Source organism: Hyperolius riggenbachi, chromosome 8, assembly GCF_040937935.1.
Source record: "Hyperolius riggenbachi isolate aHypRig1 chromosome 8, aHypRig1.pri, whole genome shotgun sequence".
In the NCBI taxonomy this organism is placed as follows: domain Eukaryota; kingdom Metazoa; phylum Chordata; class Amphibia; order Anura; family Hyperoliidae; genus Hyperolius; species Hyperolius riggenbachi.
In genome coordinates this window covers 100,625,399-100,642,159 of record NC_090653.1, presented here as the reverse complement: position 1 = coordinate 100,642,159, position 16,761 = coordinate 100,625,399, and the positions used below count along the sequence as shown (strand labels likewise).

The following is a 16,761-nucleotide window of genomic DNA, read 5'->3' as shown; positions in this document are numbered from 1 at the left end:
GTATGCTTAGCCCTGCACCCTGTGTAGTTTAAGTGCAAAGTGCTCCTTCCTACAGGGAGGCAGCCGGTTTTTTTTGGTAGTCTAGGTAGTGGCACGGCAAACATGGATCAGAGGGTACAACACACAGAACTTCTAGCAGAGCTGGTATCGCGATGAAGTTCTAGATAAGTAAATGCGATAATGAGTAAGAGCATTGCAGGCTCACCTGCAAAGCAGCATCAGGTGTGGCATCCGTAATCTGTGCATGCAACGGCCGCGCATGGACAGATAGGGGGGGATGTGGAGTGAGCTGCAATGAGGTGAGAGCTTCCAGAGGTGAAGTCCGCGGGAGCATATTTTAAACAGGTAAGTACTGAGGATAGTACTGAGGTAGGGGGGTGAAGTTTAACTCCAATCTACCAAAAAGAGTAAACAGAGTTCATGAGAACCATAAAGCAACGAGATCAATTACGATATATATTGATCAATTTAAAGTGTACAGAGTACAAGCCGCAGGGCGAATCCCAAATCATTAATAAGAATTGATTTGTTTGTATTTCGATTTCAGGAGTTGGGCAATATGGAATCGAGACAGCTGCAGTGCTGGCAGCAAAGCTGGAGATGTCAGTCGGATAAGCGAAAGGTTCCAGATGCCAATCTAAGTTTGGAGAAACACAAGATTCCTGAAATTGGAAAGAGACTAAAACACGAGATTCCTGAAATTGGAAAGAGACTAAAACACGAGATTCCTGAGATCGGAAAACGTCTAAAAAAACTGACTGAGCAAAGCATAGTGCAAATTGCTAATGTTTTTCTTTCCCAAGGTGGTGCTTTTATAATGAAGAGTACCGTGCTGATGGTGATCCTCGGTTGCCATTTCGTCCTAGGAGAACGAAGAGAGGACATTCTCGTGTATAATAAGGGGTTAATGAGAACACAAGTGCCAGGTGCAGACAAATTTCATGGCACAATGTGGGTGAAAGGTCTGAAGGGTCAGGTGTGCTGGAAGGGTGACGTGAACGGCAGTGTAAATCTGCTATTGAATGTCACACTCCCAGAATCGATGCACCGATCCAAAGTTTTGTTAAAAGGTACATTGCAGTACAATGGGTACGTGCAAAAGGTGGAGTGTGTGATTCAGGGGTACCTTGTCTTGGTTATGCAGAGTGAGATGGTTCCAGATTGGAGAGGAACGAGTAGGAGGCGTCAATTCTCCTGCCGGAGAGACGCGGGGGACAACATCACACTCTGGAACTACCAACAGAGAGTGCCTCTGAAACAACTATACACACGTAAAGGCTGGAAAGCCAAGGGTGGGTGGTTCTCGAAACAAGAAGTAAAAATCGAGATCAAGCCACATTTCCAGGTGACAAAGAGGGTGGGGAGAGCGGTCCCGGGGGAGGGAAAGCCAACACAGGGAACCCCATCCACACTACACGGGTCACAACAGGGGACGATATTACACAGTCCATATGCAGCTGCTTATCCTCATGCTAGGTGGGTAAGTGAAGAGGTACTCTTAATTGAAAGATTGCAGAGAGTACAGTCTTCCCGACCTCAGGTACATATTGTGCCTCAGGACGTAAGGGGGGAAGAGGTCCAATCAGGACAGTTGGGGGCATATTTTGTCAGGGAGATGCTTAAAGATCCTGTCCAACTGAGATTGGACAAGGGGAGATATATTAATTTTTCTGGAGAAGGATCTTTTGCATGGCAGCTTCGAGATGTTTGGGTGAACAAAGGGAAACGGTGCAAGATTCCTTTAGGCACCGCCACTTCCTTGGTTCCCACCTCAACCCGTGTCTCACACCAGGACCTGAGAGGTCAACCTTTTTTGGGGCTAGACGGGGAGGTGAAGCAAGTAGAGTTGTCCTCATGCGGGCAATTCTTGCAGAAGTACCTGCGTTGGCCGGGGCAAGTCAAATTTAGTGAAGAAGCCTGCAGGCTCAAGAACGCAGAATGCGAGGATACCATTCAAAAGATCCACCCTGAAGCCCAACCGATAGTTCCGGTGGCTGAAGGAAAGGTTTGGTTTTTTAACATAAGGTCTAATGATACATTCAAGGTATATTCTCCTAATTGTTCCGATAAGGGAGATTTTCCAAGGGGAACATATTGTGGGAGTGGAGATCCCATATGGATCCAGTCATCCAGGTTGGATGACGTTGTTTCTCAAATTGTTAAGAGAACTCTAAAGTGCAAAGTTTCACGGGTAGTTCCCGTCCTGAAAGAGAACACGACATGGGACAAAGGGGAACAGGGTTTGATCCAAGACGACCACATTTTGTTACAAAGGTTAAACAAACAGTACACTAAGTTAGAGGTAAGATTTCACCATGATACAGGTGATCTTAACGAGGTAGAACACAAAAATGAGCAGGTGAGTGCCAGTCTGACCTGGTGGACAAAGGTTCTGGTGATGTTCCAGGGACACTCGGACTGGGCCTCTGCAGTTCCAAAGTTTTTTCTACACCCACTGGTCGTCTGGATGGGGATGACAACTTTAGGCATCATTATCCAGGTGAGGTTGCGTGTTAAAATTACGTAAAACAAATTAACCTGGTCCAGAGATTGGTGCCTCATAAACAATCTCCTGAACCAATATTTTCAAATTAAGAGATATACAGGGTTACGGGTATAGGTTTAGTAGTACCTGTGATGGAGCTGATTGTATAAAGGCGTTCTTTTAGAAGGCACCTGGCACTGCTCCCTTGAGTAACAACCAAACGAGTTTCACTTTTCTGTGGTCATGCAAGTTTGTGAGTGATACGCAAGTGACGCAAATGCTGAGCATGTGGTATAGAGGGATTTAGAAGTAGGGCCTCCCCAGAGAGCCTGGGTACAGGAAGACCAAGAGGTCGTGCTCTCTCTCTTCGAGGGGTAACCACCGAGAGCAGAGAAGTTGTGTGAGCACGAACATCGAAAAGTGAAACATAAAAGAAAAAAAACAGGTACTGGGAGGTTCAGACGCTGGGATCTGCGGGTCAAGCCGTTTTAGGGGGGATTGTTATAATTTAAGTAGGCCTCAGTTACTTGGCCTGAGTTTTATGTAAAAGGCTTGTCCGCAGTGTATGCCTTTAAAATCAATAGAGGTTTTGTGATGCAGGCAGAGGCATCTCAGGGTCTGCGTGTAGCAGAGGATACACGCAGATACTGAGAACATGTTCCTAAAAGAAGGCCATCGGCCTACTCTGACTTCCACGTACACCACAGGAACAGTAAACATTGGCCATATTTACTAAACATCCACGTTCCTGCATTTAGGTCAAATGCCTCATTGATTATTAATCAAGTAGGTGGATATGATGACACCACGAGTGGGTCCACCAATAATCTGATCTAGGGGGTGGCGAAGATGATGTCATATTTAACTCTTTCCTAGTCGGTATTAAACCCGGAGTGAGCGATGGAGAGGGCATTCTACTTCTTCCTTCCACACTAGCTCGCAAGGCCGACTGGGACCTCTAAGCATGTTCTTCCTTTCTGTAATCTGATATAATGTCTGCTGTACATAGGTAGTCTAGATGTAACATAGAGTAGATACAAGAAGACCTGGGTATCTTCAGTAGGAAGATGCTCACGCCGCTGTAACGCAACATGGAAGTATGCTTTGCCAGGAGATGATAAACTGTATCTATCTGTATTTCTGTTACTTGAATAAATAACGTAAACCTTGAAGAAGCCTGAGGAAGTCTATCTCCTGCTTGCTGTGTGGAGAGTCAAGTGATCTCAATAGTCTGTGAGACGTAACTGTAAGAAGTTACTGGTGTCGAAGCAAGGTGATAAGAACAGTTTATAACAACCACGAAAAAAGTCCTTTAATATTCTTAATTAACCAATAATACTTACCTGTCCCTTTAAATAAATGATCCCACGCAATATCCTCAGAAATGTTCTATCAGTTACAATATAACAAAGTTATTACAATGTAACAACTTTGTTACGTTGTAACTACGCCGCACCCGACGCCACTCGCCGCTCAGCCGCCGCATACGCGTCCGTGCAGGACGCTAAGTCCCCGCTGGCCCCCGCTGTCCACCCCACCCACATCTGTCACCCACATGTCACCCACATGTGGGTGACATGTGGGTGACATGTGGGAGAGGCAGGGAGGGCAGCGGAGCCGGCGGGGACTTAGCGCCCTGCACGGACCCGACAGAGCTCTGAGCTATATAGCTCAGAGCTCTCTAAGCATCTTTGTATTTGGGCTCCAAGGAGCCCCATTGGTCCTTAGCAGACCAATGGGGTTCCTTCTGATTTGAAGGAACCCCATTGGTCTGCTAAGGACCAATGGGGCTCCTTGGAGCCCAAATACAAAGATGCTTAGAGAGCTCTGAGCTATATAGCTCAGAGCTCTGTCGGGTCTGTGCGGCGGCTGAGCGCCGAGTGACGTCGGGTGCGGCGTAGTTACAATGTAACAAAGTTGTTACATTGTAATAACTTTGTTACATTGTAACTGATAGAACATTTCCGAGGATATTGCGTGGGATCATTTATTTAAAGGGACAGGTAAGTATTATTGGTTAATTAAGAATATTAAAGGACTTTTTTCGTGGTTATGTTTTTTGTTCAATTAAAATACTTTTTCTAAGTGTTTGTGTGTTTATTTACTTTTAACTCTTAAAGGAAATGGGTAAGGGGTACAAGTACCTCTATACTCATTTCTCCTGGGAGGGGGGGTGGGCATCTGGGGGACCCCTTTTTAAAGGGGATTCCCAGATTCCACCATGAACCCCCCCCCAGGAAATCGCGGCCTCCACCTCCACCGCCCATCGGAGGTGGAGAAGAGCCCCTTATCCTTGGATTGGACAAGGGCTCGGAGGGGGAGGGGAAAGCTTGGCTGCCCCTCCCCTTCCGAGACCCCCCAATCCATGGACCATGCGGGCTGGTATAGTCAGGGTGCGGAGCCAGAATGCGGCCGGTGCTCCGCATTCTGGCTATCCCAGCCTGCATGGGGGACAAGGGGTTAAAGAGGTCTGGGAGGGCGGACCCCACGTCGTTTTTTTTTTAAATTTCCCACACTCAGAACGAAGTAAGTAAAACTCTTCCCACTTGGGGGAATCTATGAAAATAATACACTATTGTTACCTGTGCAAAAAAACCTGACATTTTCCGCATTTAAAAGACATTTTTGCCCTTGAAACTTAAAAATCGATTTTCTCAAAAACTATAAGGTCTTTTTGAAAAAAACATTTTTCCTCTTATTCCTCCTGATCTCCTTAATATATTCTCCAAATTTGAGGCTCTCAGCATTTAAGGGGGCTTTGCTATTAACCCTTAAAGTCGGCGGCTTTTTTATATTATACGGAGCGTTACGGTTTAACGCGAAATTACGGTAGCGTTTAATGCGAAATTACAGCATGAATAAAATGCGAAATTACGCGTTGAAAATTACGCTTACGGTATTTTCAATTACGATTTTAATGGCAATTACGCTACGGTATTTTCGCATCGTAATCGCAAATTTCGCATGCGTAATTATAGTAATGCGAAATTACGAAAATTTCGGCTCAACTCTATGAAGGACCATGGACATTCGGTTTTTGCATCCCACAGTCCCTAGAGTTTAAAGGTCCAAATAGATCTTGCATAATGAGAAGGGGAACCGTGCCAGTAAAAGTGGGGGTTCCCACGACTCCTAAAGCTCAGGTAGTCACCCTGCCAGTGACTATCCAGGAACCCCACCTAGCATCATGTGATACACATCAAGTTGTAAAAAGTGGCCCTTTTCAGCTAAATCAACTGAGGGCGATTCCAGTTATCATGGAGGCCCAGCTTCAATTGATCACTTGGCAGATTAATTTAGAAGAGTGGGTAATATCTAATAGCTACCCTAACTGCAGCACTGTCGCTGCCACCCTGATACAGGCTTTTATGTCATGGGCACCTTCCACAGGGAATAGTGTAGCCAGAAGAAGGTCCTGGGATTTAGCAGATACAGTCTTGGGAGGCATGGGCGCTGGAATGGGGGTAGCAAGCAGTGTAGACATAGAAGGTATGACAAAGGTCATTCAACAATTAGGCACATTGGGGCAACAGAATCTGGGTACCCAACATCATCTGAACGCGGTTTTGGAACAGTTAACGCACAACACATATAAAGTTCAGGGGTACACTCAAAGGCACATTCAAATAATTCTTCAGAAGATGATTGCACATGCTAGGAGTACTGCATGGGAAACAGCAGGCCTGTCTATGCAGACCGAGTTAACAGCGAATTTTAAGATAATGGCTCAAGCCTTATCAGAAGGTAAAACTCCTTTACAACTGAGACTTGGCAAGGAGAGATTTATCGATTTTCCTGGGGAAGGATCTTTTGCATGGAGGCACCGAGATGTCTTGGTAAACAGGAAAGGGTGCGACCATTCTTTATGCACTGATACTTCCTTAGTTCCTACCGATGGAAAACACAGGTAGTTTTTCCAGTAGTATCACTGGGGACACCTGTTTCATGCATGCTCAATAACAAAGAATGCGCAGCTGCCATTCAAAAGATCTATCCTAAAGCCAAACCAATATCTCCAGTGGCTAAAGGAAAAGTTTTTTTTTTAAAACATGATGTCTACTGACACATTCATGGTACATTTTCATAATTGTTCCGACAAGGTTGACCTTCCAAGGGGAACTTATTGTGTGAGCGGAGATCCCATATGGATCCAGCCATCAAGGTTTGACTACGTTGTTCCTCAAATTGTTAAGAGAACTCTAAAGTTCAAAGCTCCCCAGGAAGTGCCTATCCTGAGAGATAAAACGCCATGGGACAAATGGGTACAGGTTTTGACACAAGACCACACTTTGTTACAACGGTTAAACAAACATAACACTAAACTAGAGGTGATATTTCCCCATGATCAAGGGGATCTTAAAGAGGTTGAACACAAATATAATCAGGTGAGTTCCAGTCTGACCTGGTGGAAAAGGTTTATGGTGATGTTCCAGGGACACTCGGACTGGGCCTCTGCAGTTCAAAACTTCTTTCTACACCCACTAGTCGTCATGATGGAGATGACAATCATAGGCATCATTACACAGATGAGTTTGTGTGTGAAATTACGCAAACAAATCCACATGGTTAAGAGATTGGTGTCAGATAAACAATCTCATAAGCCAATATTTCCAAGCTAAGCGATATACAAGGTTAGGTGTCTAGCTTTCAGCAGTACCTATGATGATGGATCTGATTGTTTAAAGGCGTTTTTTTTAGAAGACACCCGGCACTGCTCCACTACTTAACAGACAAACAAGTTTCACTTTTCCATGAACATGCAAGTTTGTAAGGGACAGTAAGTTTGCATGTGACGCAAATGTGGAGAGTTTGGTCAATAGGGACCTAGAAGTAGAGCATCCCCAGAGAGTCTGGTTAAAAGGAGGCCAAGAGGTCTTGCTCTCTCTCCCAGGGATAACCACCTAGAGCAGAGAAAGTGTGTGAGCACAAGCATCAAAAAGTGAAACATAAAGGAAAGAATGATGGGTACAGTCTGCAACAGAAGAAGGGATCTGCAGATCAAGCCTTTTCAGGGGGGCTGTTAGAATTTAAGTATTATATGCTTGAATTCGTAGGCCTCAGTTACTTTAACTGAGTTTAATTAAAAGACTTGATTTGCAGAGGATTTTTAGAACCACAGGGTTTATCTGTCCACTGATGTGCAGACAGAGAGGCAGTCTTTTCTGTAAACATCGAGTGTTTTCATATTTCCGAAAGGTAAACAAAAGCTACGTACATTAAACAACTGTTCTTTTCAGAAGAAGAGAACATGGAATTTTCCAGGGCATGTGCAGTAAAGACTGTGCTTGTCATGATATCACAGGTTCTAATCAGCCAATAACAGGCGATGAGTTATTGATCCGTCCCTGCTCAGATGATGTCACATTTAACTCTTTAGAGGTCAGTATAAGAAGGGCTCCCGAGGGGCAATTTCTGACTGAGGACTTTATTCAATCCTTTTCCTACTTTCATTCTACATGATCTGTATGCTGTACATATGCCTAGCATAGATGTAACTAAGAGAGGCCTGATCTAGCTATTAGGGATAGATCAAGTATGCAAGGACCGCATAAGATTCTACAGACAGTTTACTTTGTCGAGGTTAGATATTGCTACTGAACATATCTGTATATTTGTTTTACAAATAAACTCTTGAACTTTGACAATGTCTACAAAGTCCTATCTCCTATGCTGTATGCTGTGATGAGAGTCAAGTTATAACACTTCCTGTGATATGGTGCCGAACGAAGGAGTAGTGTTGTTGCCAATAGCAACCAACGTATAGATTCTTACAATCACAATCACAAATAGACACGGATATCCGACTCGAGTGTGGTTTTGAGTCGAATAACCGCATGTAATCACGAATCACATTCGGGATTAAAAACCTGCTGACTTTAGCGGTTAATAGCAAAGCCCCCTTACATGCTAGGAAACACCAAATTTGCCAGATATGTTAAGAAGAACAGTGGGAACAAGAGGAAAAAAGAGACCTTATAGTTTTTGAGAAAATCGATTTTAAAGTTTCAAAGGAAATAAGTATACATTTAAATGCGGTAAATGACAGTTAATGTAGAAAACCTAACGGTAGTGTAAATTTACATAAATCAAAAGAAAGAGCAATGAATTTCCTGATGGAGTTTCCAGGGGGTCCCCCTGGAAACCCCTCCGGAGCCACAACAATAAAGATCCCTGGCAACTTTTCCTATTTTTTTTATGTTCAGAGGGTGAGAAATTAAAAAAAAACGACGTGAGGTCCCCCCACCCGAGGCTCTTTAACCCCTTGTCTCCCATGCAGGCTGGGATAGCCAGAATGTGGAGCCCCGGCCGAGTGGGGCTTCGCACCCTGAGCTATACCAGCCCACATAGTCCATGGTATGGGGGGCTCCGGGGGAGGGGTGGCCAAGCTGCCCACTCCCCCCCTCGAGCCCTGGACAAGGGGCTCTTCCCCACTTCCGGTGCCCTAGGAGGAGGTGGGGCGATGACTCCCGGGGGGGGGGGTTCATGGTGGCATCTTGGCATCTGGGAGTCCCCTTTAAGAAGGGGACCCCAAGATGCCCACCCCCCAGGAGAAATGAGTATAGGGGTAAAAAGTACCCCTTACCCATTTCCACAAAGGGTTAAATGGAATAAAAAAACACAACAACACGTAAAGTCTTTTATTAATCTTAATTAACCAGAAATACTTACTGTACCTTTAAAAAAAAGTTCCCATGGCAATATCCTTGAAAACGGTGTTTCTAGCATGTAAGGGGGCTTTGCTATTAAGTACTAAAGTTGGCGGGTTTTTAATCATGAATAACGACTAGTGATCACGAGTAACTCGTGATCACGAGTCGGGTATCGAGTGCAATCATGAGTGCATTAGTGATCAGCATTCGTGATCGAGAGTCAATCACAAATGCCGATTACGACCTTGTGATCGCAAAAAACGGCTGGTGATTACAAGCTCGTGGTGAGCACCGCTGTCTTCCATTACCCTTCTTCCACCACCGTGTAGTGCTACACCACTGACACTATCTTCTGAGCCCCGCCCACATGTAATATCATGTGACCGGGAGTCAGAAGAGGATGCTGGGCAAGAAGAGGAGAAGCTGGTCCAGCATCTGTACCAGGTAACTGTAAAACCTGTGCTGTTCTGCATGGTCACCTCAGTAGGCAGAACAATGTTCAGATTTATCAAAGCATTACCAACAGTTTCTTCTAAAACTGTTCTAACCAGCAGAACTGTTCTGCATGCTAGTAAGAAACTTCTCAAATCCTACGTAATAGCGGCAGTTTAGCGTGGATTTCTAGAGCTGCACTACAGTTAAAAAAAGTGTAAATCCATTCCTAAACTTCTGCAGATTAAGAAGTGCTTCATAGCAGTTCTCCAGATAGTGCAGCAGTGTAGGCTAGATGTGATTTGTGAAGGGCTCCTCCCCCCTCACTCAGACCCTGCTGACAGCAGATGTGTTGTTTACCTTAGCAACAATAATTTCCCTCACACACTGCACTGTCTGAGAGACCTTCCTAACTCCTCCTATTCCTAACAGTTTAAAGGGAAGGTTCACGGTGGGGAGAAAAAAAATAAATATGCACATCCACTTACCTGGGACTTCCTCCAGCCCGTGGCAGGCAGGACGTGCCCTCGCCGCCGCTCCGCAGGCTCCCGGTCGCCTCTGCTGGCGCACCCGACCTGGCCAGGCCGGCTGCCAGGTCAGGCTCTTCTACGCTCCAAAATGAGCCTCACACGGGCGCACTGATGTCATCAGACGTCCTCCGGGCTGTACTGCGCAGGCGCAGTAGTTCTGCAGAAGAGCGCAGAAGAGCCCGACCTGACAGTCGGCCTGGCCAGGACGGGTGAGCCACCGGAGGCGACCGGGAGCCTGCGGAGCGGCGGTGAGGGCACGTCCTACCTGCCACAGGCTGGAGGAAACCCCAGGTAAGTGGATGTGCATTTTTATTTTTTCCCCCCACCGTGGATCTTCCCTTTAAAGAGGAACTCCAGTGAAAATAATGTAATAAAAAAGGGCTTAATTTTTACAATCATTATGTATAAATGATTTAGTCAGTGTTTGCCTATTGTAAAATCTTTTAAAGCCCTGATTCACATTCTGACATTTATCACATAGTGACATTTTTACTGCTGGCAGATGATGTAGCTAATGCTTGCTTTCTTGGCATTTGGAAACAGCTTTAAACAGCTATTACTCACAATGCAGGAAGGTTCACAGACAGGAAACTGCCAGGACCATGGTCCTCAGAGTTTCTTGTGGGAGGGGTTTCACCACAATATCAGCCATACAGAGCCCCCTGATGATCCGTTTGTGAAAAGCAATAGATTTCTCATGTAAAAGGGGGTATCAGCTACTGATTGGGATGAAGTTCAATTCTTGGTCACAGTTTCTCTTTAAGAAGCAATCTGCACTATTTAGTGATTTCTTAGGATGTCTGAGACAATTCTGCACAGAGATTTCTAAAAAACTACTAATATTTTGTCTCAGACACTCTTGATAAATGTCCCCCTATGAGTTTTGCTGGCTGAGGTCAAAATGGGGGCGGCTTCTTCAAATGAAATGTTCTGTTTTAAGATGCTAACAGGTTAAACGGTTCCTGAGTGTATTGGATCACTGAAAATACAACTGGTGGTGGTGGTAAGACTGAATGCTATGAGTGTTGTCATTACCTAACAAGGAAATATTTATATACTGCTGTTGCACATGTAAATGGTTTAACATGTTTGTTGTCTGCTGGCATTACAAGAACGTATGCTAGCCGAATCTTATTACAAATGTTTCTTGATTCTTATTGTTTCTTGATGTCCTTTTTACAGTTTGCAGTTCCACACCAATGCACTGTATTGTACTGCAGTTCCACACAAATGCACTCTTTCATATATATTAGATGTCTGTTTTTTTTAAACTATTTTATTTGTTAAAAACATCACACATTTTTTAATATTTTTTATATTTTCAAAAGTTCAACAGCTTACAGATATTAGGTTAGACATAATGGCCTGATGAAGCGTAATTGACTCGAAACAAGCTGGCGTTGTTGGCTACAAATAATTGCAGCTCACCACACTATTCATCATGACTTTAGATTTGTATTCTTGCAAAAAAAGAGGAACAAAAGTGGGGGTCTCGGCTAATACTCGAGTCACTACTCTTTGAGTAACCCCCACAATGCCCCCATTATATGCACAGTGGTGCATCATCTGAGGGAGAGTAGACCACACACTTGACATTTCCATGGGAGGTCCCAGCTAACCTCATCTCGAGCCTTGGAAGGCATACAGGGACAGTGTCTACTGAGTGGTGAGTTACCTTGCATTCCTATATCAAGTTTAAGATACATGACTATATGGCTCTGCATTCCTTGCTTTATCTTTATGCCAGCTTAAACTTTACAACAGGAGTTCTTTGCATGTCCATCTCCATTGTAGACCTATGTTCTGGCTTATTTTTGCAATCTGTTGAATTTATGCTGCTTTTCTAATATATGGTCGTGGCCGGCCATGGCTGTGAGCGGTGTTGTGGTTGTGGCTTTTGCCACCCCTGGCTTATACTCGGGTAAAACATTTTTCCAGTTTTTAAGGTAAAATTTGGGGGGTCGGCTTATGCTCTGGCCAGCTTATACTCGAGTCGGCTTATACTCGAGTATATATGGTACATCAATCCTTTTTTATGAGTTTTTGCACTATACACTTTTTACATTAATAAGGGGATTGAATAAGACGTTTTCCAAATCAGTTTCTTGATTTCTATTTAAACAGATATCCTTTGGTTATACAGAAGATTGTGAACAGTGTGGTGGAACACTACTAAGGATATTATAGTTAAAGGGACCTTGAGCAGAGCTTTAAAATCAAAATCAGCAGTTACCCGAAGCTTCCTCTGCAACTCCTTCAGGGTTACCTCTGGTCTCTGTGCTGCCTCTCTGATTAATGCCCTCCTTGCCATTTGATATACTACACTGTGCGTAGTATGCTATCTGCAAGGACATCGGGCATTGCATTAAAAGCAGTGTCTGATTCTTCCACTTGATCTAGTTCAGCTACTCACTGTGATCTCAATGTCACAGTATCATATTGTAAAGCTGATCTAGTGCACAACAAAATTCACATTCAGTTTCAAAACACTTGCGTATTTATAGGGTAGGTCCAGGAGATGAGATTTTTAAACAGTTCTGTGCTGCTGTTTCTTAGGCTGCATGTCGTTCTCCTTTTTTTAAAAGTGATTTAGTTATGCAGAGTAGCAAGCCTCCATAGTAACATCCAATCCAATCCAAAAATGCTTTATTGGCAGGACCAAATACATTAAGCAATGCCAAAGCAAAACATTAGCATAAGCATGGAAGGGGTTGGTTGTGGGAATAAGGGAAGGGTATAGGGGGATGGGGTATACAGTTCATAAGGGTGTGGTATTTAATGGTTCTCGGGGGAGGCCATTTAATGGACGATCCTGCTGATATAATGGGCTGCAGTGGCGGTTGAGATGTCCGTCTGTGGCAGGCATGCAGCTGGTTTGTTCTGGCCCCAGCGCACGGATTGTGTGCTTGTGGGGTCCCGGGGTTTTGAATATTGAAGGGGCAGATTCGGCAGGAGGTTCAGGCAAATGGGGCCACTTTCAGGGGGAGGTCTGTGTCCAGCTCAGTCAGGGTCTCATTCAGGTTTGATAGATGCAACTCCCTGGGTAGAATTCAAGTTAACCAATTTTGATTGGGTTTTTTTTTTAGAGACCATAATGTTCTGGTGGTGAATGGTGGTGAATGGAAGTGTGTATGTGTAAAGTGGCTAGGGATGACAGGTAGGATAATTGTTTGTATTTTTGTGCTACACCTCTGTATAATAAAAATTATTGAATTTGTTAAAGAAGAATAAAAATATCAGAGTATTAAACAATGATGCACACATAATCCAATACAGGAGTGTTGCAATGAAGCCAGTCTGCCTAAGTTGGGTTAAAGTACCAGGTGTACGCTGAGTTTGAAAAAAAAAATAAGGGTGTGGCAGATATAAGGGACAGTATATGGGCTGGGTGAGGAGAGTATTGGGGCAGTATAAGGAGTATACAGTTCATGCAGTCAGTGGGGTATCGTGTTCCTGTTGGCAGGGCCGGTTCAAGTAACAATTGGGCCCTAGGGCAAAATTAGCCTGGGGGCCCCCCAACAGACCCCTCCCCCCGACCAAAAAGCCTTAGAGGCCCTTTGTTGCAGCCAAATTTCCCTCCTGGGCCCCTGAGCTGGCTGATGACCCTCCCCCAATCACGTCCCAACTTAACAGACTGTGCAGAGTCCCTGGGGAGCAACAGTTAAGATGGGGAGGGACAACTTGGGGTCCCCTACAGGCTCTGGGACCCTGGGGCAATTGCACATTTTTTCCTATGGTAGCTTCCGGCCCTGCCTGTTGGTGGCAGGCAGCGACAAATCAGGTTGCTATTTGCACTGTTGTTTCCTCTTCCCCAGTAGGACGCAGAGTTTCCTCTATCTCTCTTGCCTCCATTGTACCAATGGAAGCACTATGTGCATGTTTTTTAAAGTCGTGAAATTGGTTCTCTGGGGTGCCTCACTGAAAATTGCAGCCTTTCTTTGGTTACTTTAGTATATGTTCCATTTACTGAACCAAGAGATCTCTGCCACAAGAAGTAGGATGCTATTGCTGTGAGAAACCTAATTGCAATTGGCTGAGGGGTTTCCAACTCCAACACACTTTTGAAGAAGCAGTCATCAGATCAGAGGCACTTGCGCATGTTCACAGACAAACATAATTGCTTCAGATACAAAAAAGTACTGTGTGCAGGTAGCTGAAGGATGGACTGTTTAAGTAGACATTATCAACAGTCTCAACACAAATGAAAGATCATTTTATTCCAGTAGATGTAAGTGGCTTTTCTGTAAGAGACACAGGCCAGACCTCCTCTTCCTCTGGATTTTTTGACTGGTTTACTGTGTCAGTCTGTAACCATTTCTGCAAAGATGAAAGATATATTTTGCATGAATATTGCTGCAGTGAAATCACAAATAAAGACAAAACAATCAAACTGTAGCTGTGCACGCTGGAAATCGTATTTCTGTGCAAATGACTCATTTTGCACTATACTGAAGTGCAGCACAGTATGTACCGTAGTATGCAGTAGTAGCAGAGCACAGCAGAGCGTTATTATACATTGCCTGCTCCACAGGCATGCGTCTCATCCACTTCTGGAGAGTACCCTTGCGCAAAGAAATGCAAAAAAGTATGAGGCTGGGAGCACACTTAGCAGAAACGCAAGCGTTGCGGAAAACACTGCGTTTTTGCCGCCAATGGAAGTCTATGGGCCACATTAAAAAATGCATATGCGTTTTGTGTGCGTATGTTTTTGAAAATGCTGGTTTTGTTGCATGTTATTCAAAAACGCATCAAAAACGCACATAGTGAAAGTCAATGGGAACGCAATGTATTGTATTTTGCTGCAGCTGCAGATATTCTGGTGTCTCAACTTGTGCCTGTCCCAAGACACTGCACCAGCCCTGGTCTGAGGGGGGATTCTGGGCAGCTGTAATCCCCCTCTGCGTTTGCCTATGCAGTGGAGCACCGGGAGGGGGGGGGGGAGCCGCACAAAATCGTAAAACGCTTGCGTTTGCAATTACAATTTTAGATGTGAACGAGGCCTTAACCACTTGCCGACCAGGGGAATTTTCACTGATCGGTGCTCCGTGGGCTCTACAGCCCGCAGCACCGATCAGGAGTGCAGCAGGGCGATCAGACTACCCCCCTTTTTTCCCCACTAGGGGGATGTCCTGCTGGGGGGGTCTGATCGCCGACCGGCCATTAGTGGGTAGCGGGGGGGGGGCTCCTCAAAGCCCCCCTCCGCAGCGTTTTGTGCGCTCCCTCCCTCCCCTTACCTCCCTCTCCCTTCCTGGGCTGCGCAGGACGGATATCTGTCCTGCGCATTGTGGGATAGGCTTCAGCCTATCATATGCCGGCGATCCCCGGCCAATTAGAGGCCGGGGATCGCCGATCTGCCTTACGGCGCTGCTGCGCAGCAGCGCCGTATCATGTAAACAGCGGGGATTTCTTCCCCGCCTGTTCACATTTTCCGGCGAGCCGCTATCGGCGGCTCTCCGGCTGTTCACGGAGACACCCTCCGTGAACTGACATGGAAAGGTTTCCATGGTAACCCGCAGACGACCAGTTTACACCAATCGGCGTTAGCTGATCGTCAAGAGGTTAAAGAAACACAAAATGCTTTCCACACTTAAAGGGATACTGTAGGGGGGTCGGGTGAAAATGAGTTAAACTTACCCGGGGCTTCTAATGATCCCCCGCAGACATCCTGTGCCCGCGCAGCCACTCCCCGATGCTCTGGCCCAGCCTCCAGTTCACTTCTGGAATTTCAGACTTTAAAGTCTGAAAACCACTGCGCCTGTGTTGCCGTGTCCTCGCTCCCGCTGATGTCACCAGAAGCATACTGTGCATGCCCAGTATGGTCTGTGTCTGAGCAGTACGCTCCTGGTGACATCAGCGGGAGCGAGGACATGGCAACACAGGTGCAGTGGTTTTCAGACTTTAAAGTCTAAAATTCCAGAAGTGAACTGGAGGCGGGGCCGGAGCATCGGTGAGTGGCTGCATGGGCACAGGATGCCTGCGGGGGACCATTAGAAGCCCCGGGTAAGTTCAACTCATTTTCCCCCGACCCCCCTACAGTATCCCTTTAATACAATGGCTGCATCCTTGATTGATCTTTCGAAATAGTCCAATAAAGATTTGTACATTAAAGATTAGCAAATTAGCAGCTGACATTAGTCTATTTTACTTTCCCCAGGTACTGAATGTATGGAGCAAAGATGATGAGGTACATCAGCAATAAATATTTTATAATGCACAGCACTAAATATTTGGATAAACCTTGTGTAGGAAATTCTTGCTTTGCAATATTAGAGGGAGCCTAGCCATTGTTATCTGATTATCTTGTTTCCTTTGGTGTCTTTCTGGAAATAACTGTTAAGATGCAATCACTGCATCACCTTGCAGCAGTCTTCCTGTCGGAAATGTGAGCAATATCACCCACCAAAAAAAAGAAAGACTACAAAACGCAAACCAAATAGATTGCTGACTCAATAACATTTAATTTATCCATATTGATCTGCACTTTATAATAGGAAATATCCAGCTAATGTAGCTGCAATTCTCAAGTTGGAATCTAGTAAACTTGGAATCCAGTACCAATGTTAGAGCATTATGATTTTGGAGCAGACTATCTCTAAAGATTATCTTGTGTGACTTAAAGCTCCATCTACTTGGTACAATTTTCCATCAGATCGACCAGTGATCT

The 16,761-nt window shown here is 45.0% G+C and overlaps 1 protein-coding gene across 1 annotated transcript in view; it reads right to left on the bottom strand.

Annotated features, from left to right (window-relative positions):
• Positions 1–14,306: 14,306 nt before the first annotated feature.
• LOC137527384 (interleukin-13 receptor subunit alpha-1-like) overlaps positions 14,307–16,761 on the bottom strand; it is a 39,510-nt gene continuing 37,055 nt past the window's right edge. Inside the window, exon 11 of the mRNA XM_068247897.1 lies at positions 14,307–14,414. Within this exon, the coding sequence (XP_068103998.1) occupies positions 14,307–14,414 (108 nt within the window). The remainder of the gene's footprint in view (positions 14,415–16,761) is intronic.